Raw genomic sequence first — 22589 nt, 5'->3', positions numbered from 1 at the left:
AACCAGCTTCATGAGGTAGTCACCTGGAATGCATTTCAATGACCAGGTGTGCCCTGTTAAAGTTAGTTTGTGAGGCAATCAGTTGTGTTGTGACAAGGTAGGGGTGGTATCCAGAAGATAGCCCTAATTGGTAAAAGGCCAAGTCCATATTATGGCAGGAACAGCTCAAATAAGCAAAGTGAAATGACAGTTCATCATTATTTTAAGACATGAAGGTCAGTCAATCCAGAACATTTCTTGAACTTCAAGTGCAATCGCAAAAACCATCAAGCGTTATAATGAACCTTGCTCTCATGAGGACCGCCACAGGAAAGGAAGACCCAGTGTTACCGCTGCTGCACAGGATAAGTTCATTAGAGTTACCAGCCTCAGAAATTGCAGCCCAAATAAATGCTTCAGACTTCAAGTAACAGACACATCTCAATATCAACTGTTCAGTGGAGACTGCATGAATCAGGCCTTCATGGTCGAATTGCTGTAAAGAAACCACTTCTAAATGACACCAATAATAAGAAGAGACTTGCTTGGGTCAAGAAACACAAGCAATGGACATCAGACCGGTGGAAATGTGTCCTTTGGTCTGATGAGTCAAAATTTGAGATTTTTGGTTCCAACCGCCGTGTCTTTGTGAGAATTAGAGTAGGTGAACAGGTGATCTCCGCATGTGTAGTTCCCACCGTGAAGCATGGAGGAGGAGGTGTGATGGTGCTTTGCTGGTGACACGGTCTGTGATTTATTTAGAATTCAAGGAACACTTAACCAGCATGGCGACCACAGCATTCTGCAGCGATAACCCATCTGGTTTGCACTTACTGGGACTATCATTTGTTTTTCAACACCTCCAAGCTGTGTAAGGACTATTTGACCAAGAAGGAGAGTGATGGAGTGCTGCACCAGATGACCTGTCCTCCACAATCACCTGACCTCAACCCAATTGAGATGGTTTGGGGATGAGTTGGACTGTGGAGTGAAGGAAAAGCAGCCAACAAGTGCTCAGCATATGTGGGAACTCCTGTAAGACTGTTGTAAAAGCATTCCATGTGAAGCTAGTTGAGAGAATTACAAGAGTGTGCAAAGCTGTCATCAAGGCAAAGGGTGGCTACTTTGAAGAATCTCAAAAATATAATATATTTTGATTTGTTTGGTTACTACATGATTCCATGTGCTATTTCATAGTTTTGATGTCTTCACTATTATTCTACAATGTAGAAAATAGTGACAATAAAGAAAAACCCTAGAATGAGTAGGTAATTCTATCCAAGATGGCGTAGCAGTCAGACGTCTTTGTCCTTCGTCTTGTCGTGTCCCTTGTATATATATTTTTATATATTTTTCTTCGCATATCTTTTTTATATTTTTCGAAACCTCAACTTCAAAATACTCTCCTGCAACCCGCCTCACCCAATGTGGTGTGGATAGTTTTTTTCTAAAGTATTTTTTTTAACCTCGGAACCGGAATCCCCCAACAGAAGCTAGCTAGCTCACTAGCTACTAGCTAGTAGTCAGCTAACCACTGCCAGCGGTCATCAGCTAAACCTTTAACTCGGAAAGCTCTCGCCAGTTTGTACAACGCAACTCAAACCAGACCTATTATCTCTCCATATCCCCGGATTCCTACCGCAAGCTCGGAACAGTTCACCTGGATCATTGCAGCTAGCTAGCTGCAATCCGAGTGACTACTCCTGGCTAACGTCTGTTCCGAAGTAAGCACCAATTAGCCTGGAGCTAGCCCATGCTAGGCCCATTCTCCCGGCTAGCTGAAGAGGCCCATCAGCCACTCCTGGGGTACAATACCCGGACCCCTTCTACTGCCGGTACAGGGCACGGAACCCCGCCGATCCTTCACGACTGGGCTACTGACGTAACCTGCTCGAGAGGGTACACAATTGGCCCCTACATTGTGACGTCCCCTGAATGCCCATCTGTTAGCCTGCTAACCATGGCCCGCTTGCTGCTAGCCGCGGCCCGCTAGCTGTCTAGAGCATATTGAACTGTTAGCTGAATAGATCCATCGGCCAATTTCTTGGGCCACTATATCTATTTTGCCAATTGGACTTGGACACCTCTGCTACTCGGAACCCTACTAATCCATCACGACTGGTCTATCGACGTCACCACACACAGAGGCTAAAACAGACTTTTCTCCACCGCGACGTCCCTCTAAGGCCTTTCTGCTAGCTTGCTAGTCCCGGCCTGCTAGCTGTCTGAATCGCTGTGTCTCCAGCCAGCCCAACCACTCACTGGACCCCTATGATAACTCGGCTACGCATGCCTCTCCCTAATATCAATATGCCTTGTCCATTACTGTCCTGGTTAGTGATTATTGTCTTATTTCACTGTAGAGCCTCTAGCCCTGCTCAGTATGCCTTAACCAATCATTTAGTTCCACCTCCCATATATAAGGTGACATCACCAGGTTTAAACATCTCTAGAGACAATATCTCTCTCATCATTACTCAATGCTTAAGATTACCTTCAATGTACTCACATCCTACCATACCTTTGTCTGTACATTATGCCTTGAATCTATTCTATCGCGCCCAGAAACCTGCTCCTTTTACCCACTGTTCCTAACGTACTAGACGACCAGTTCTGATAACCTTTAGCCGTACCCTTATCCTACTCCTCCTCTGTTCCTCGGGTGATGTAGAGGTTAACCCGGGGCAGCAGGGTAGCCTAGTGGTTAGAGCATTGGACTAGTAACCGAAAGGTTGCAAGTTCAAATCCCCGAGCTGACAAGGTACAAAAATCTGTCGTTCTGCCCCTGAACAGGCAGTTAACCCACTGTTCCTAGGCCGTCATTGAAAATAAGAATTTGTTCTTAACTGACTTGCCTAGTAAAATAAAGGTTAAAAAAATATTTTTAATTATTTTAAAAAACCCAGGCCCTGTGTGTGCTCTCAGGTGCTCTCATCTGTTGACTTCTGTAACCGTAAAAGCCTTGGTTTAATCCATGTTAACATTAGAAGCCTCCTCCCTAAGTTTGTTTTATTCACTGCTTTAGCACACTCTGCCAACCTGAATGTCCTAGCCGTGTCTGAATCCTGGCTTAGGAAGACCACCAAAAACCCTGAAATTTCCATCCCTATCTATAACATTTTCCAACAAGCTAGAACTGCCAAAGGGGGTGGAGTTGCAATCTACTGTAGAGATAGCCTGCAGAGTTCTGTCTTACTATCCAGGTCTGTACCCAAACAATTCAAGCTTCTACTTTTAAAAATCCACATATCCAGAAACAAGTCTCTCACCATTGTCGCTTGCTATAGACCACCCTCTGCCCCCAGCTGTGCCATGGACACCATATGTGAATTGATTGCCCCCCCATCTATCTTCAGAGTTTATTTTCTTTATTTTCTTTAAAAGAGATTGTTTTCTTTAAAAAAGGTTGAGTTGCCACAAAAACAAATCTAGATAACATTGCCTTAGAGTACACAAAAACTATACATTCCTCAGTCTAAACATCAGTGCCACAAGTAACTTCCACAAAGCTATGAAAGATCTGAGAGACAAGGTAAAAAGGGCCTTTTACGCCATCAAAAGGCACATAAAATTCAACATATTAGGAACTGGCTAAAAAATACATGAATCAGTTATAGAACCCATTGCCCTTTATGGTTGTGAGTTCTGGGGTCTGCTCACCACCCAATAATTCACTAAATGGGACAAACACCAAATTGAAACTCTGCATGCAGAATTCTGCAAAATATCCTCAGTGTACAACGTAAAACACCAAATAAAGCATGCAGAACAAAATTAGGCTGATACCTGCTCATTACCAAATACAAAAATGAGCCGTTAAATTCTACAACCACCTAAAACGAAGCGATTCCCAAACCTTCCTTAACAAAGCCATCACCTACAGAAGAGTTCTCTAAGCATGCTGGTCCTGGCGCTCTGTTCACATATACAAACAGGACCCACAGAGCCCCAGGACAGCAACACAATTAGACACAACCAAATCATGAAAAAACAAAAAGATCATTACTTGACACAGTAGAAACAAAAAAAACAGAGCAAACTAGAATGTTATTTGGCCCTAAACAGAGAGTACACAGTGGCAGAATACCTGACCACTGTGGCTGACCCAAAACTAAGGAACGTTTTGACTATGTGAGTATAGCCTTGCTATTGAGAGAGGCTGCCATATGACCAGACCTGGCTCTCAAAAGAAAGGCTATGTGCACACTGCCCACAAAATGAGGTGGAAACTGAGCTGCACTTCCTAACCTCCTACCAAATGTATGACCATATTAGAGACAAATATTTCCCTCAGATTACACAGACACAGAAAGAATTTAAAAAACAAATCCAATTTTGAGAAACTCCCATATCAATTGGATTAAATACCACAGTGTGCAATCACAGCAGCAATATTTGTGACCTGTTGCCACAAGAAAAGGGCAAACTGTCACACCCTGATCTGTTTCACCTGTCCTCGTTATTGTCTCCACCCCCTCCAAGTGTCACTTGTTTTCCCCAGTATATTTATCCCTGTGTTTCCTGTCTCTCTTTGCCAGTTCGTCTTGTATGTCCAAGCCTATCAGTGGTTTTCCCGTGTTGCCTTTACTAGTCCTCCCGGTTTTGACCCTTGCTTGTTCTGGACTCTGTACCTGCCTACCTGACCATTCTGCCTGCCCTGACCTCGAGCCTGGCTGCCGCTCTGTACCTCCTGGACTCTGATCTGGTTATGACATTTAGCCTGTCCACGACCATTCTCTTGCCTATTCCCTTTGGATTTATTAAACATCTAAAACTCCAACCATCTGCCTCCTGTGTCTGCATTTGGGTCTCACCTAGTGTAATGAAACAAACAGTAAAGAACAACCATTGTAAATACAACCCATATTTATGTTGATTTATATTCCCTTTTGTACTATTTGCACAACGTTACAACACTGTATATAGCCGTAATATGACATTTTAATTTTCTATATTCCTCTGGAACCTTTGTGAATGTAATATTTACTGTTTATTTTTTTGTTTATTTGTTTATCTTTTGCAATGTAAACATTTCCTATGCTAATAAAGCCCTTTTAATTTAATTGATTGAAATTCCGGGTTCAGGAAAAAGATTGCGGAAGTGGATGCTGAGTTTGAATCAAGCAGCGTGTCGAGCAAAGTTGGTGAAGACGAATGTTCTGAATGGACAACAGTAGTAGCAAAAACTGGAACAAAATGGAAATTGTCAAAAATTAGAGTGGAGGATACGTGCATGAATAATAATGATTCACTTATTGTTTGGATGTGTTTGTTAAGTAAGGTGTTTTAAATTTCGGAGTAGAGCACCCGGCAAAGGAGTCATCTCAGGGGTGACGACAGATGTTCAGATTGAATACCTGAAGAAAATTCCCGTTGTGGTTGGTGCCTGGTGTCTGACCCAATGGGTGAATGGAGAAAAATAAGAAGTCTGTCGGTCCTGTAGTTTTTTGATAAAGAGTCATGTAAGATACACTGTAAGAGCTATCGTCCCCAAACTATTGCAGTGTAAGAATTGTAAAGGATTTGGCCATGTTTCAAGCATGTGCAGATAGAGTATATTGAAGAACGGTGTGTAGAAGGGCAACGGTGTTGCAATTGTGTTGGGGATCATGATCCCGAGTGCCCTCTAAGGGTGAAGGAGACTGAGGTTAGAGTGGTCAATCTAATCTCCTAGGCGGAGGCGATTAAAATAATTGAGAAAACAAGTGTTGCGAGTGAAAATATGGAAGTGGACGCACCCCAGCCTGTAGTAAATGTTTGCTGCCAGTCAAAAGATACGGTTTGTGTTAAAAAGGTGGATTGGTGCTGTTCATTGCCACAGTTATAAACTGTACGGCACAAGTCTCAAAGAAGTCTACAAAACGGGACATTATTGTGGCTGCGGCTGAAAAGTTTTTGGGACATAAACATTTTACATCTGAAGATTTGCAAAGGGTACTGGCACCGGAAGACCAGCCCTCCTAGGATCCCCTTTAGCCTGTGTAGGGATCAGATTGGTTTTATTTGTATTTTTAAAGAAATGTTATTTGATTTAGTTTATGAATGTATTTTTTGGTAGTTTATTTTGTCTTTGTATTTTGTTAAATCTTTGGGAATCCTGTTTCCATCCCGCAAAGTAGGTGGTGAGATGCACATTCAATTGCACGATCACCAATATACCACAGAAGAAGAAGACTGAAGGAGGAGAGACTACTAGAAACTAACTAGGTTTCCTCTTTTATCTGTTGATTCATTGTCAGAGTAGAGAACACATGATTTTGTGAGACTCAAAATGGGTTGATATTCTACAAATATCCAGGGATCTTGTACAGTTCAGATAAAATATCGACCTAATGTTTATATACTAGGACAAATTAGCTAGTAACAGCAAGCTAGCTGGCTAAATGTCCATGAATGTTTTATGTGTTTCGAACTGTCCCAGAATTAATATTGTTGGTTCAGTGTTTGTTTTGATATTTCAACCTGCGTGTCCTGATTGCGTCCAGATGGACAAAATCACATGCGTGTGATGGCGCGTGCCCGTTGAAGTCAGCATGTTATAGACACCAATGCTCTAGATAACATGAAAACAGCCTAACCAGCTCTGCTAGGGCGAGTAAAATGGTCGGTGAGGTTCTCTCTCATTTCTGTCTGGAAGTAGCTAGCAAGCTAGCCAACTTTAGCCAGTTAGCTTGGGTGCTTGACTGCCATTGTGAGATCAGAACATTCTGATCAACCCTACTCCTCGGCCAGAGCGTCCAGTGTGCGCTCTGAATGCTCCAAGCACGAAATGCTCTGAATTTACAAAAGCCCAGAGCGCACTCTGAGTGCACTCTGGCACTCCAGAGTGAATTTACAAGCACACCCATAGTCAAAAACATTTTGAATCTTAGAATGTCAAAATATCAATAGAAATTGGTTTCCACAGGAACAATAGCAGACAGAATGTTCAGAAATCATTTGAATCACAACAAAACAATATAGTTCTCCCACCAGAATATTCTTATGTCATAAGGGCCTTCATCCATAGAACATCGTTGCCTCAGGAATGATGCCAAACAGAATGTTCAGAAATCACTTGAATTACAACAAAACCAAATGATCATTCACCATCTACTCTTGAAAGAAAGTGACATGATTCAATTCCCAACCTCAAAAGACCAACTTCTTCCTGTCAGAATAACTGGTGGCCTCTCTCCAGGTGAGACCTAGCTATATCTTGAACTTAATTGGTAGTTGTTCAAGTGAACGTAGCTTGCTTGGTAACCAAAATGTTGTGCTGTAAATTCAGGGAGAAACTTTCACACTGGGCTCAGACGTCAGTTCATAGTCTAGTTTTGATTTACATTTGGTTGAGTTGTCAACTAACAAGAATTCCTTGTGAAATCAACAAAAAATGTCACCATGTTATTGGATTTAGGTTCAAGTTTGGTGAAAAAAAGACAAAATTCCCTTTTGGTGAAATAACGTCGAAACAACGTTGATTCAACCAGTTGTTGCCCAGTGGTTGTTGACATTCCATATTCATCTCTGTCTAGTGTGTGACATGAGACAAATGAGCTCCTCAGCCATGCTGGACACCACTTCCACGCAGATGCAGGCTCCATACATGTGGCCTCAGCAGCCCAAGGGGTCATGGGTCCACAGTCATGCCCAGGTGTACTGCCCACAGACATGGACAGGGAGGACCCAGGGCTACCTATCCCATTCTGCCACCCAGGCCCAACGGGTGTCTGCCCAGTACATGCACAGTGCGCTCTACTGGCTGCCTCAACACCAGCTACACCAAGACCAGCGTGCCACACAGTGGAGGCCTGAGTCAAACAGGATGGCCTACCAGGCTAGGGTCCCCTGGTCCTACAGGCAACACCTCACAGGAGGGCCCATGGATGCTAGGATGTACCCTATCTTCTCCACAGAGCCCCAACAAGCCCCCACTGGCCTCCTCCCTCAGGCCGGAGACAGCAGCAATCACCTGGCCCCTCACCATCAGCTTGGAGGTCACTTCCAGGCAGGCTCCAACCACCCTCTGTTCGAGTTCCAGAGCTATAGCCTCAGGGCTGCAAGAGTCTCCCAGGCCTCTCTGACCCAGGTCACCGGACCCAGCCTGTCCCTGCAGGGGTTAGGAGATAGTTCCCTGCCTGCAGTCACCTCTCTGGAGGAGGCTATGAAGATTTTCCACTGTGAGTCTGAGGAGGAACCCAGCCAGCAGGCTGAGGTTGGGCTGAGTGTTCTGGTGCCACAGGGAGTGTTGTCCAGCCCCGCCCAAGAGGATTCAGGCAGGGGTCAGTGTCCCTCCACCCTGGATCACTCCCTGGACCAGGAGGACCTAGAGTCCTGCATGCAGCGCCTGCTGAAGTCGCAGGGATCAGAGAGGTCTGTGGGCATAACCACAGCAGGGGAGTCTGGCATGGAGTTCTTCTATGAGGTAGACAGCCTGGGCAGCCTGTGTGACCTCCAGTTGTTTGGACAGTGTGTGTCCAGCAGCAACACAGAGGAGGGCAGTGCCAACAACATGGATAACTGAAATAACCACATTTTTTTAGCCTTATTTTCATGTTCATTCATTATTATTTTTTTATTACCAAAGCATTATCATTAAAAATGGATTGTTGAAAAATCTTAAGGACTCATGACTGCTTCATTACTGAACTACCAAGTACTCTAGATGATATATTTGAGTGTGAAAATGTTCTGCACATTGTCACAATCAAAAGATGTAGAGATGAGGGCCATTAAGAGGGAGCAATGAATCATAGCAGTGTGTTTTATTCTCATGAGAGGCATATAGAGTCAAATCCATTTAAATGCTCTACTTACTTATTCATCAAACACTACAAGGGTGGCACAGTGCAATTATAGGGAGTGTACTTGGATAACAAGCTACTGTGTAAAGTATGTAGAAAGGGTACAGTGAAGGAACATAATAGAATGCCATGATAAGTGAGGCGGAAGATTGCTGTTACTCAATCTTCCCCAGATTGAGTAACGGAGGTTCCACACCACTGAGGCTTTTGTAGGATCACGCAGCAACAGGTGACACACACAGACACACACAACCCCCTCACCCACCCACCCCACCCACCCACCCACCCACCCACCCACCCACCCACCCACACACACACACACACACACACACACACACACACACACACACACACACACACACACACACACACACACACACACACACACACACACACACACACACACACACACACACACACACACACACACACACACACACACACACACCAAAGCCTCTGATTACACAGAACTCACCACTAAACCAGGGCAATTACAAGGCTCGCCGGAGCTCAGCTCGGGAGGGCTTCAGACTCGGGTCTCAAGAGGCCTAGCCCTGCAGGCGTCAACATCAAGGATGGAACGTTGGTTTAGGAGAGTGATGAAAATTTTAAATGGTCTGAGGAATTAGCCAACAGCCTGGAAAGGCAGGTATGTTCCCCCCTCCTCACCCCACTCCCCTCCCACTAACCCACCTGCCTGGCCTGCGATCCCCCCCGAGGGCAGTTCCCATGGATGATGCCAAGTTGAGAATGCTCTGTAGGGTCTGGGGGAGAGGCAGGCAGGAATGATAAGAATAAAGCTGGCTGCAGATAGAGACATGTACATTCTGCCTGGCAGTGAAGATGGCCATCATTCTTTCATTCACACATTTACAGGGGCACGTGGGTGGGTGCGCGCACACACACACACACACACACACACACTTGTATTGACACTGTTGTTTTATTAGAGAATATAGCTTATACACATGTTTAAACATACCAGCTACAGTAAGTCGATAGCAAAGGAAAATACAAATGGCATTCCACAGATAATGTCAACATTATTTTTTACTGGGGGCCATGAATGTGCATATGCAAAGTAGAAAAGCTACACTATTAAGGGAAAAACATGACATGGAGTCTATATTTAACATAAAGGAACAAAGTGATTTATATGAGCTCATGGTTCTCTATACAGTATACATATTTACATTAAAACTTTCCTTCTCTGACAAGATACCAAAGTAATGAAGGGCGGTAACAGGGGCTTTGAGAGGCCCAAATAACCAAATAATCATAACATCTGGAAATGAATGATCAACCACAGACTGCCATAAAAATAAGACACAATCAAAATAGTATGTACAAAAAAACCGAATACAACAGCTGGTCTCTTTAGCTCGAGACACCTCTCCCATCACATCCAAGGGGAAGGGAATAGATGAGATCCCTGACTGTTTTTAATTCCAGGACAGTTCTGTACAATCCAGTCACAGCGTGACTCCCTCCTCTGGACAGTCATTTCCTTCACGCTCCGTCAGTTTCAAGATTACAACCTTTCTCTGGAGACACTTGGCCAACGAGCTTGGCTGATAATCCAGAAGCTTTGGGTAGTCCTCTGCTGCTGGCTGCAGTGTGTCATGGGGGATAGAGTCCTGTGGTACTTCCTCTGGTAGGGGTATGGAGTCCTGTGGTACTTCTTGTGATACCTCCACCCCCTGGGCTAGCAGCATGCTGGTGATATCTGTGTAGCCTCCTCTCACAGCCAGGTGAAGAGGGGTGAGGCCCTGCTCGTCTGACAGACTGGCACCCTCATGGCAGTGGACCAGAAGCTCTTTGAAGACCTCACAGTGTCCCCCTTCTGCCGCCAGGTGGCAGGGGGTACGCAGGTTTTGGTTGGTGCAGTAGGGGTCTGCCCCTTCCTCGATCAGCATCTTCACTGTGGGCAGGTGGCCGCGCTGAGCAGCGAGGTGAAGGGCGGTATGACCCTGGGTGGTCCGGGCCTGGATATCGGCATCATGCTTGACTAAGAGGCGAGAGGTGCTGGTGTGGCCTGTCTCAGCCGCCACATGCAGGGGGGTGTGGAGGCCCGTGGAGGTCACGTGGACGTCTGCCCCCAGCTCTATCAGGATCCTTGCCACCCTATACTGCCCCCTATGGGAGGCCATGTGCAGCGGGGTGCGGCCATCAGTGGTCTGCCCATCTACGTCCGCCCCTGCCTGCTTCACCAGCAATTTGACGATGCCCAGGTGGCCCTGCCAGGCAGCCAAGTGAAGCACCGTCCAGTCATCTCTGCCCTTCACGTGGACGTCTGCCCCGCGGCTTAGCAGCACCCTGACCACGTTCTCCTGGCCATGCTGGCAGGCGATGTGTGCAGGTGTACGTCCCTGGGCGTCCGTCTCATTGATGGAGGCGCCGCGGTCCAGCAGTAGGCGGGTGATGGCCTCGTCCCCGTTCTGAGCAGCACAGTGCAGGGCTGTGTATTGGTCTTCGTCCCGGGCGTTGGCGTTGGTGCTCCGGCGGCCCAGCAGCAGCTCGGCCAGGCCCTTCAGGTGCTTCTCGGTGGCCAGGTGGAGGGGGGTGGAGCCGTGGGCATTGGCCAGGTTGGTGTTGGCATGGTTGAGGAGCAGGAACTTGACGGCCTCCTCGTTGGCCTGCGTGACGGCGTGGTGGAGCAGGCTGTAGCCGCCCTCCAATAGGAGGTCCACGTCCTGAGGCTGCAGGATCTTCATCAGCTTGGACATGTCTTTGGTACGGATGGCGTCACACAGCTTCCTCCTCTGCACCTCCCCAGAGTCTAAACAAGAAGGAGATAGAAGACACAGTATAGAGTCAGGGACAAAACCACAAAGAAATTATCCTAAAGTTAAAAGAGACACTCTGCATGCTCCAGAAGTCATTCAGAACTGTACTACTTATATGTAGGATATAACACCATGAGAAACAAGCATTCATGTCATCTGTTAAAGGAAACCATAGACAATGCCAAGGCACAACCATTCTTACCACAGGTATTCTCTTTCTCAAAGGAGAGGGTAATGGAGTCTTGAGAGGAAAAGGCAGAGTCTACAGAGGAGATTCCTGACAGTCTCTTGCTGGTGTTGTCTTTGCTGGGACAGCAGTCCTTCACATGGTCAAAGCTCCGAGATATCCCAGAGTCTACCTGGCTCAGCAGCTCTGATAGGCTGTAGTCTTTCTCTGGCAACATGGCAGACTTGGGCCTGACTGGCTTCTGCTCTTTATTCTGTTGGAGACACAGCTATGTTAGAAATACAATAACAAACCCCTTGACTCCTTGGCTCTTTGACAACCTTTATGTTGACATGTTGACATCTAGTTATGTAGCTATGTACACTACCATCCAAATGTTTGGGGCCACTTAGAAATGTCCTTGTTTTTTTGCCCATTAAAATAACATCAAATTGATCAGAAATACACTGTAGACATCGTTAAGCTGCCAGTTGAGTACTTGTGAGGCGTCTGTTTCGCAAACTAGACACTAATGTACTTTTCTCTTGCTCAGTTGTGCACCGGGGCCTCCCACTCCTCTTTCTATTCTGTTTAGAGCCAGTTTGCGCTGTTCTGTGAAGGGAGTAGTACATAGCGTTGTATGAGATCTTATGTATCTTATGTATGTATGAGAACAAGAATTGACTGACTAGTTTCAGAAGAAAGGCCTTTGTTTCTGGCAATTTTGAGCCTGTAAACGAACCCACAAATGCTGATGCTCTAGATACTCAACTAGTCTAAAGAAGGCCAGTTTTATTGCTTCTTTAATCAGAACAACAGTTTTCAGCTGTGCTAACATAATTGCAAAAGGGTTTTCTAATGATCAATTAGCCTTTTAAAATTATAAACTTGGATTAGCTAACACAATGTGCCATTGGAACACAGGAGTGATGGTTGCTGATAATGGGCCTCTGTACGCCTATGTAGATATTCCATTAAAAATAAGCCATTTCGAGCTACAACAATCATTTACAAGCAGGGCAATATAAGTTAATGGTATGTGTGGTTCTACCTGGTCAGTGGTTAGTCCATTGCAATGGTTATTCTCAGGCATAGGAGTTTGGTTCTTGGACTCCTCTTGGGGTTTAGAACACAGCTCCTCGGCTTCTGATGTGATTTCTGCAGACAGAAGACAACAAAGGTCAGGTTTGATGTACAGAATAGCATCCCATGGTTTACATTTCACCATTTCAGAAAAATATATGTACAGTACATCATGACTTTGTGTATGTATTACTACACTTGAATTGTGTTCTTCCTGCTTTCAAGCCTCAAGATAAACACAAACACCTATCCCTTACAGGCATAGGCCCCATTGGATGTCTACTTACCCTGGAAGCTGGGTCTGGCATCAGGTAAGGAGGCCCAGCAGCGCTGCATGAGGCTCAGGAACCCTGTGCAGGCTTGGGGTCGACTCCGGGGCACAACATTGAGATCGGGACGCACCCCTCTCACCACCTTCACCATGATCTGCAGGATGTTGTTCTCCCCTGGAGGAAATAGAGGACATAAAGATACAATCAACACAATATATAAGACACATTGATACACTTCATTAATTTCTCTACTGTTCATATGATAACTCAGTCCAAAAGGTGTACCAGGCCCCATTATTCAAAAGACAAATTAGAGCCTGGATCATATCAATGAATTATGCCTTGATCGTGTGCTGGTGAAAGTATGGAAAAGCAACATAAACAAATGTCTGGGTAGGACCAATTCAAGTATGTACCCCTCATTATTATAATCTTTCTGTATGCTCAGATAAGGAAGGCATATAGATGTTTTGTTAGAGTGGTTGAGTTAAATGCCGGAAGACACATTTCAGTTGAAGGCATTCAGTTGTACAACTGACTAGGTATCCCCTTTCCTTTCTCTCCCACACCAAGCCTGGAAAAACGTCTCAGACTTTCTTGGTCATGGTATCTTTGTTATTAGGCATTGGGATCAGCCAGAAAGCCAGTCAATGATTCAAAGCAAACAGAAGCAGTGGAGTTAAGCTCAGATCACCCTGGCTTCTTTTGTAGCTTTAATACCATTCAATAGAAGGATGAGGAACATGGGAGGAGGAGAGTGCTTTTCTAGGGCTTCATTATTGGCGGACATAGGTGCCAATGCCAAGGATGTCAATGCCCTGAACAAGAGCTTTCAATTCAAAGGATATGCCTGGGGAATACACCTGTCAGCCTGCCTCCCTGGAATTCACCAGGTAAACACTCAACGGCACGGTCAATATGTGCACTGTGACTAAATATCTGTTACCTTCACTTAGTGAGACGCAGGACGAACTAACATGGGTGGTCATGTCACAAGGAGTCTATATGCTTAATCACGGTCCAGGAACCAGGCCTTTTGAGTTTAAGAAAGACTAGGAGTGAATCTTATAAGACAAACCCTAAACGACCACAACATGTCTCACACCAATCCTCAACCCATCCATACATTTCCTCAACATGTCTCACCTTGGTAAGGTTTCTTCTGTGTGAGAATTCCCCAGATGACTATCGAAAAGCTGTAACAGGAAGGGAACAACAGGACAGTAGCAAGGAATACTGATAAAGGTGATCAATGATTGAACTCACTATGTGTTGTCCAAGCATTATTTAGAACGGATTAATATACATCCATTTCATATTCATAGTGATTAAAACCAATGTTGTGAAAACAAACAATGGAAGGGAGAATTGAAAAAAACAAACATCATGAATAAGCATTAAACAGACAACATTCCACTCCTCTGACAGACAAGGAGAGAGAGAAGTGAAGGTGAAGAGGCTCACCTGTAGACGTCATGCTTAGTGTCTGATACCCTGTCCTTCTCGACGATGCTCTCCGGCGGCAGATAGGCGATAGTGCCACAGAACCCATCACGGCTGATTTCATCAACTCTGGATAGGCCGTTCCATCGGGCCAGACCAAAATCTGATATCTGAAGGGGAGATTGGAGATACAGAATATATCTTATTAAGACAAGAACCTACTTGACCTCTCCCTTTCCCATTTGTTGTCATGGCTATGGCTACCGATAACTAACTTTACCCTCAAGCTGATGGCTGAGCCCTTATTGTATTCTATGCATCCAGAGCCCTGATGAGGGCAGAGGCAGCCACGTCCTGTCCCAGTCTGAGGGTGCTTCCCAGCCACGTCCTGTCCTAGCCTGTGGGTGCTCTACTTACCTCTCGTGTCAGGAGTTGAGGCCCTGTTTGACTGTGAGTTACATGTGTGGGCGAGCAGTGGAACACACACTCAGTCAGTGTTGGCAGAGTACTATACTCAGCCTGTTAAGACAGGCCCAGGCTCCTTGTTTACATCAAGGTATTAAAACAGATGAGGTTCCCACCCATTTCTCCTCCACCTCCATTAGTCATCCAGTGGGAGGTAGGAGAGCAGGTGGGCTGGGAGGGAGACACCTTTCTGCCCGTAGCATGTGTGTGCAGCAGGGCGGCCGTTTAAAGCAAAATGAAAGTGGAAAAAAGATTTCCTCCCTCTATACATCTCAGCTGAAATTCACACCTGAGCAAATCCTATTAAAGGACATACCACATGAAAGCTCTTGAGTTTGGGCTGTTGTTTTAAAGAATCACTCTGTAGTAGAAATGACATAATTTGGGTGAAAGTTTGCTAAATGCACACTATAAGGTTCTATTGGACAGTGTATTGATTTGACATATTTATGTCTCAAATGTACAAGGACTGCCCACACAGTGCCCTGTACGAACTCCAACGAACACACCAAGTAACTGTTGTGTCTCACCTTGACGTGGTAGTGTGCGTCCAGTAGGATGTTGGCAGGTTTAAGGTCCAGGTGCAGGAGGGGTGGGCTCATGCAGTGCAGGAAGTTCATTCCCACCGCCGTCTCGTGGATGATCCTGAACCGCAGCTCCCAGGGCAGAGGCTCAGCAGCCAGCAGGGTCTCCAGGGAGCCTGTCTCCATGTACTCCATCACCAGGCCCTGGGCGTCGCCACAGATCCCATACACTGGCAGGATGTAGCGGAACTTAGCCGCCTCCATCTTCTTAGCCTCCTCCAGCAGCTCTGCTCGCTCCCTACAGAGGACATGCTTGTCTGTTAACTTAGACTTCATCACACCAAGTGGACATAAAGCCCTCGTATAGCTGTCTGTTTAGACTGAACTACATAACTCATACACATAACAGTGATTTTAAATGTAGCTGTCTTCATAAATCTGCCCATCCATCCACATCCCTCAATCCACAACAAATTCGTAAAATGCTGTTATTTTATCTTACTTACACAGGTATTCAAAGGCTTGTTAAAATAGCAGCACTTGAAAAACCTTTTACCATCGACCCAAATTACACGAGGGAATACAAGGAGACAGCAAACTGAGACGCATGATCTTTCCTATGCATTAACCTGTCTCTCTGACAGGTTAAATCAGTGAACCCCTGCAGACATGACGTATTTATGGGACAGAGATTCTCCAAGTATGGCAGCCAGGCAGATCTGTCCCAGCGACATTCCTCAGAGAGCCTAAGAATCCATCTCGGTTCGGAGTTATGAACACAACAGACCTCTTGTTCTCTGTGCTCGTTGCTCAACCTTTGAACAATGATCTATTTATTACCTTTATCAGTGTTAGCCTGACTAGGCTAGCAGACTCAAACAGAGCCGTGTAGCCCATCACCACTGACCTTAGTATAGAGATCTAAAGAGAGGTGGCTTTGAAAAAAAACTTGGATAAACTGCTTAATCTCGTGAATAATGTGTGTGTATACGGTAGTGTCTTCACTACAAAGGCAATGAGCAACAACTTGGGATTTCAAAGGATTCATTCAATATTCAATCAGCATGCTGATAAGATCTTAAAAAGTAAAAAGCTAAATAAACAATGTAGTGTAGTCTCTCTGTCTCTAAGGCGACCATATTTTTATGTTTCGAGGGGGACAATTCCATGGGAATGAATTACGCTGAGACTCAATATACCAAACAAAAAACATTGATTTCAAAGTTTTTAAAAAAACATACAACTCTATGCACAACCACCACTTTTAACAATTTCCACTGAAAAGTTTACAAAAACACATTTACAAGAAGAACTGTGCAGATACAAGTTTTGTAACAGAAAACCTTGCTGATAGCTTTGAGGAAAAATGTACTTACAATGACTGTGATATGTGGTTGTCCCACCTAGCTATTTTAAGATGAATGCACTAATTGTTAATTGCTCTGGATTAGATTGCCTGCTAAATTACTGAAATCTAAAAATCTAAAATGTAAATTTCAGGCGGTCATTTCAATCAGCTCTTACACTAAAATGGCATTATCATGATTTTCACAGTATTATTCCAACATCATAGTGTGGAAATATATATAAAACAAGTTTTTGAGACAGGTGGGTCCACCCCAAAGTGCTGTATGTCATGATGACACTCACATGTCTCCATCAATGAGAGAAGATTTGAAAGACAAGATGACGGCATACACATTGTTGGATTACTTCATGGAGCTGGACACTGACATTTTAGAAGGTACATGTTTTGCCGAATCCAGAACAAAGGTAGTATCCCCAAGTTAAGGGTTTTATATATATATTTATATATATATATATTTTATATATATATTTCAACACGGAGGTGAAAATTATGATAATGGCATTTTAAGAGCTGTTTAAAAAGACTGCCTGAAATTTCAACCTGTTTTGGTGGGATAGAGTTTTGGCCTGCATGGTGATATCACCAGGCGGTAAATTAGTTAGACTAATAAGAAAGAGAGTTCCAAACCTCTTTGCCAATAACAGCTAGTTTTCAGTTTTCCCTTCCCCACAGTCCTAGCAAAATTATTGCTTGAGAAATTGCTCTTTGCTATGAAGCTTTGTGTATTTTAAAAATATTTTTAACCATTTTAATTTAAAACAAACACAGTATTGTACTTAATTGTTACCCCCCCAAATAATTGGATATTCAGAAAAACAGTTGCATTGCACCTTTAAAGTTGGTTGAAAATTCTCTGTGCTATGCCAAACAGTACCTATCCTGTAATGGCTAATGGAGCATCACATTAGACTGTTACAATTCACTAGCTAGCTTTGAATCAGAGGAGTGTGTGGAGGCAGGGAGCAGGCAGGCAAATGACAGTTTATATACTTTGCAGATGTTGAGAGAAGATAACATCTTTAGCTCAGGTTCAGTTGGTGCCATGAGTCTAGTTACTATTGATTGGAGAAGGATGTCAATGCTTGTCATTGGCAAAGCTAAAGAACTTCCTCCTTGTGCTTTGTATCTGACATATTTTTCTTTGTGAATGTTTTGCAAAAGCAATAGGGTAGAGAAGTGAGATAAATGGTCATAGGAAGTAACACAATCAAACACAAATAAAGGAGTCAATACACTCTGTTATGTTTGTCTGCTAAAGGACGATTCCATGTATAAGTCAACCTGAGAATGTACAAATAAAGTTAGTAATTTCCAAATGAAACCACTTTCATAATTATCCTTAAGGTCTATATGTTGGAGTTCAGGCTTAGTAGGTGATTGCATGAATTTTGACCATTACAGAGTAGGTGGCCAAGTCTCAAAAAAGGCTTTGCAGTCAATGATATTTCACAACTTAGTTAATGAAGAATTATATCCCAAATTGAAGTGTCTTGAGTTTTGTTTTGTATGTTAGAAGGTGACTGGGACAGGCAATGTAATATCCATAACATTTTTAAGGAAAAGTTTAAAAAACAAACATGCACTACATCAGTTCATCTTGAAACTTTCTCTTTAAAGCCAACTTTCATTATGGTTTTATATGGTCTATAATTGGGATCTCTTTTCATTATCGTATCTTTTTTTCAGTGTTATGATATCTGCACCTTCCATAACGGCTGTGGATGTGATGGATATTGATGTATCATATCTTATCTTCAGAAGCTTGTGCATTCAACACATTTTGTCTGCTTGTTTCGGGATGTATTCTTCAGACTTGTACTGAAGCACTTATTGATATCTTGAAAATTGTGTGTTTCAGCTAAAATTCTCTTGGAAAATATATGCTGAAATGCATTTCTCATACATCGCAGTACTTTTTTAGATAGAAAGATGAGAAGAGTGTTTATCAACAACCTGTGAATAGTGCTGGACCCAGTTTCCCAAAAGCATCTTAAGGTTAAGTTCATCGTTAGAACCATAGGATTTAATTGTTTTATTTTATATAACCTTTATTTAACTAGGCAAGTCAGTTAAGAACAAATTCTTATTTACAATGACGGCCTACCCCGGCCAAACCCTGACGACGCTGAGCCAATTGTGCGCCGCCCTATGGGACTCCCAATCACGGCCGGATGTGATGCAGCCCGGATTTGAACCAGGGACTGCAGTGACACCTCTTGCACTGAGATGCAGTGCCTTAGACCGCTGAACTTAGCCTTAAGAAGGTTTTGGGAAACTGAGCCTGCGTCTTTTTCAAGTGAAAGCCCCCCAAAATATACTGACTTCATCCAGTATCCAGAAAAATGCATTTGCACTATAGGGACATGTATATTGTTTTATTATCATATTTTGTTACAATTGTTCTGAAAAAAATGTTTTATACAAAATTGTAATTAAACTGTTAATTTTGATATGGTCTTGTATGATATTCAGACTACCTGTTATTGTCACGCCCTGACCTTAGCTATCTTTGTTTTCTTTAATATTTTGGTCTGGTCAGGGTGTGACTAGGGTGGGTATGTTTGTTTTTGCATTGTCTAGGGGTTTTTGTAAGTCTAGGTTTATGTAGGTCTATGGTGGCCTGAATTGGTTCCCAATCAGAGGCAGCTGTTTATCGTTGTCTCTGATTGGGGACCATATTTAGGTAGCCATATTCCTTGGGTATTTTGTGGGTTCTTGGTCTATGTTTAGTTGCCTGTCTGCACTATGCATATTAGCTTCACGGTTTGTTGTTTTGATAGTTTGTTCAGTGGTCTTTTTTTAATTAAAGAAGAATGTACGCTTACCACGCTGCGCGTTGGTCTCCTCACTATGACGAACGTGACAGTTATAATGCAATCTTAAGGTACTATGCCTCCTGTTGACATTTTACAAACATTCCGAATGACAACAAATTATAGATTTTGATCAAGAAATCTGTAAGAAATGAATGTCTATTTCAGACTCTGACACCCATAATGGAGAGTTTAACATCTATAGCGTTTTTTCCTTTCCGAAGTAATAATTTAAATTAATATTTTTTTAAATTAGCGTTTTTGTGTTCAGCTAAGCCTTTCCTTCGAAAATGCAATCCATGTTTTGACTTAAGACTTACAAATTCACAGACATATGCTAATATGTTTCGTCTTCCCAAAAAGCTTGTCCTTTTAATGTAACATCCATTCTTACTTGCTTCATTTCTCCAACATATCAATATTTACAAGTCTGCTTTTTTGGGGATACACTCCCCCCAGGGGACACTATAGACACACACATCAAAAGTTTCATTTATATTATTTTGTCCATTCAGTGAGACATTTAAGTTGGGATGTTGCATGCTAATGTAACATCCATAACGCTGCCCTAAATAACTCAAATGTAATATGCACTGAGTATACAAAACATTAAGAATACCTTCCTAATATTGAGTTACCCCCCCTCCCCCCTTTTTTGCTCTCAGAACAGCCTCATGTTAACTTCAATGCTTCCCACAGTTGTGTCAAGTTGGCTGGATATCCTTTGGGTGGTGGACCATTCTTGATACACACAGGAAACTGTTGAGCGTGAAAAACCCAGCCGCATTGCAGTTCTTGACACAAACCGTTGCGCCTGGCACCAACTACCATTCCCAGGCACTTAAATCTCTGAATGGCACACATGCACAATTGGTGTCTCACTTGTCTCAAGGCTTAAAATTCCTTCTTTAACCTGTCTTCTTCCCTTCATCTCGTATGTCAAGGAAAGAACAGGTGTTCTTAATGTTTTGTACACTCAGTGTAAGTGTCTGTGACTAAATCTCTCAACAAATTGTCAACAGCAAAAAAGTTCAGCCTGTGGTCTGTGGGTATATTGCCTCAAGTGAAATGAAGTTTAGGAGCAACCTGATCCAATCATTGTATTCAAAGCTGTAAAAGCTCTCAAAACGACAGAGGCCTCTTGAATACAATATTCCCAACCTCATTCTCTGACACCTTCAGAAACATTAACTTGATATGCCACCAAAAAAAAAGTCAAATGCACTAATATTTCTCACTGCTGGTGAACGTAAATAACACTTGTTGTGCCAAAGGAATGAAAGGATATTGTACAGATTCTTGAGATAATGTGTTGTAAATCATTTACACATCCACTCCGCTACATTTTGAAATCAAGTAGGAAAGGAATATTGAAAGTAAATTAAGTCTTGGTAGTCCTCTTTGAGGCTCCCGGAGGGAGTTGGGTCAGGGTGGTGACATGGCGTTGTAAGAGAGGAAGGAGAGTACTAGCATAATGTTGAACTTTTCCCCCCAGCACACCATGTTACACGCACACACACTTGGGACAACACCTGGCATAAAGGTCATACTACTTCTCATAATCATGAGTCAAAACAAACATCACCAAACTGAAGAAGAGGTTTACATTCCAGAGACATAGTGTAATGTCTGGCAGGGTCTCCTGGACAAAGGGCCAGGCATTAGAGTAAAGAAGACTGATCTGTTCATCGGAGCCTTTGTGGCTGGCTCCGATAATTGTGGTGGTAATGCCAACAGGGGTGAAAAGTCCTCTTTCCCACACTACAGCAGAGCATGAGAGTGTATCACGTTAAAAAATCTAGTCAAACATTCACAGGTGTACTGCTCAAGGGCCTTCCATTGTAACCACATGTGAATGACTGCTAAGTGCTCACCTCAAAAACATCATTTACATCATAGAAATGTACCCCCATACATGTTCACCCTCCAGAACCCACAAGATAAGGAGTCTGTGACATAAGGCTGACTAAGTTTCCAGCATACGTCACACCCTCAGATAGATGAACAAACTCATAGAGAACTCCTGCTTTTTAGTCTGATGCCCACAGAGGTTATCAAACATATAACATGTAATCTAGGCTTAAATACTTTAAACAACATTCTTCATACCCCCACACACCATCAATCTCAGAATAAAAACAGCTGTCCAACATACTTGTCATCTACATGAAGGCAGGGCGGGCACTTGATAGCCAGCCATGTTTTCCACTGTACATGCCGGACTTTGTATACTTGTCCAAAGCCGCCCGAGCCGATCTTCTCCCAGCTCCCAAACTCAGAGGAATCAAAGGTTCTCAGCAGCCCCATATTCCCATGGGAAGGGTCCGGAACGTCCATATCAGTCTTTAGAAAGGCCCGAGTGGTGTTAAAATCCCCAAATCCTTATTTTTTCCCTCTCCAACACACATTCAGAAGAAGTAAACATACACACCTGCCTACCTACTGAGAGCTCCCTTCCTTGTTTTTCACCTCTTGCCTAACTCAATCTGGCCCCTCCTCCTCTTCAGGTGAAAGAAGGGGAAGTGCCTATAGTTGTGACATCATTTCCTGGGTCTGGCCAGACAGACAGATAAGTCTTTCCAGGTAGCACACCACTGACCAGGTTTATCATTAATCTAAGCCCCTGAACTCCAACTCTCTCATATTTCTGTCCAGAAAAAAATAGTATTTGTAAATAAGATGGAATTCAAGAACAGTGGAATGTTGTGATATCACCCAATACCTTTGTCCACCTGAGAACCCTAACACTACCAAAGATCCTGTAAATAACCTGAGGAAACATTGGGAATATCCTTCAACGATGGTTGGTTACGTGATATTACCCAGATGGCTCTGGTTTGGAATGTGTGTTTATTTGGGAAGTATACTAGCCTAATCATACGAGTTATACTACCAGGATAAAT

General features: G+C 43.5%; 1 protein-coding gene across 1 annotated transcript; it reads right to left on the bottom strand.

Moving 5' to 3' along the window:
• Nucleotides 1-9692: 9692 nt before the first annotated feature.
• LOC112257836 (receptor-interacting serine/threonine-protein kinase 4) lies at nucleotides 9693-22168 on the bottom strand. The gene is made up of 8 exons (XM_024431711.2): nucleotides 21842-22168; nucleotides 15511-15802; nucleotides 14537-14685; nucleotides 14219-14268; nucleotides 13088-13246; nucleotides 12769-12875; nucleotides 11754-11991; nucleotides 9693-11544 (listed from the first exon to the last, which is right to left on the bottom strand). Exons 1-8 carry the CDS (start codon nucleotides 22021-22023, stop codon nucleotides 10238-10240), a joined length of 2484 nt encoding a protein of 827 aa, XP_024287479.1. The 5' UTR covers nucleotides 22024-22168; the 3' UTR covers nucleotides 9693-10237.
• Between the last annotated feature and the right edge of the window lie 421 nt (nucleotides 22169-22589).

Source organism: Oncorhynchus tshawytscha, linkage group LG09, assembly GCF_018296145.1.
Source record: "Oncorhynchus tshawytscha isolate Ot180627B linkage group LG09, Otsh_v2.0, whole genome shotgun sequence".
NCBI lineage: Eukaryota > Metazoa > Chordata > Actinopteri > Salmoniformes > Salmonidae > Oncorhynchus > Oncorhynchus tshawytscha.
The sequence above is the reverse complement of the archived record's forward strand: the minus strand, read 5'-3'. Positions and strand labels throughout refer to the sequence as shown.

Excerpts from the sequence above, each read along its gene's own strand:
- LOC112257836 (XM_024431711.2), bottom strand. The coding sequence starts at position 22,023 with ATGGACGTTCCGGACCCTTCCCATGGGAATATGGGGCTGCTGAGAACC. Across the intron at positions 14,269-14,536 it reads ACTAAGCATGACGTCTACAG|CTTTTCGATAGTCATCTGGG; the intron begins GTGAGCCTCTTC and ends TTCCTGTTACAG. Across the intron at positions 13,247-14,218 it reads ACAGAAGAAACCTTACCAAG|GGGAGAACAACATCCTGCAG; the intron begins GTGAGACATGTT and ends TATTTCCTCCAG.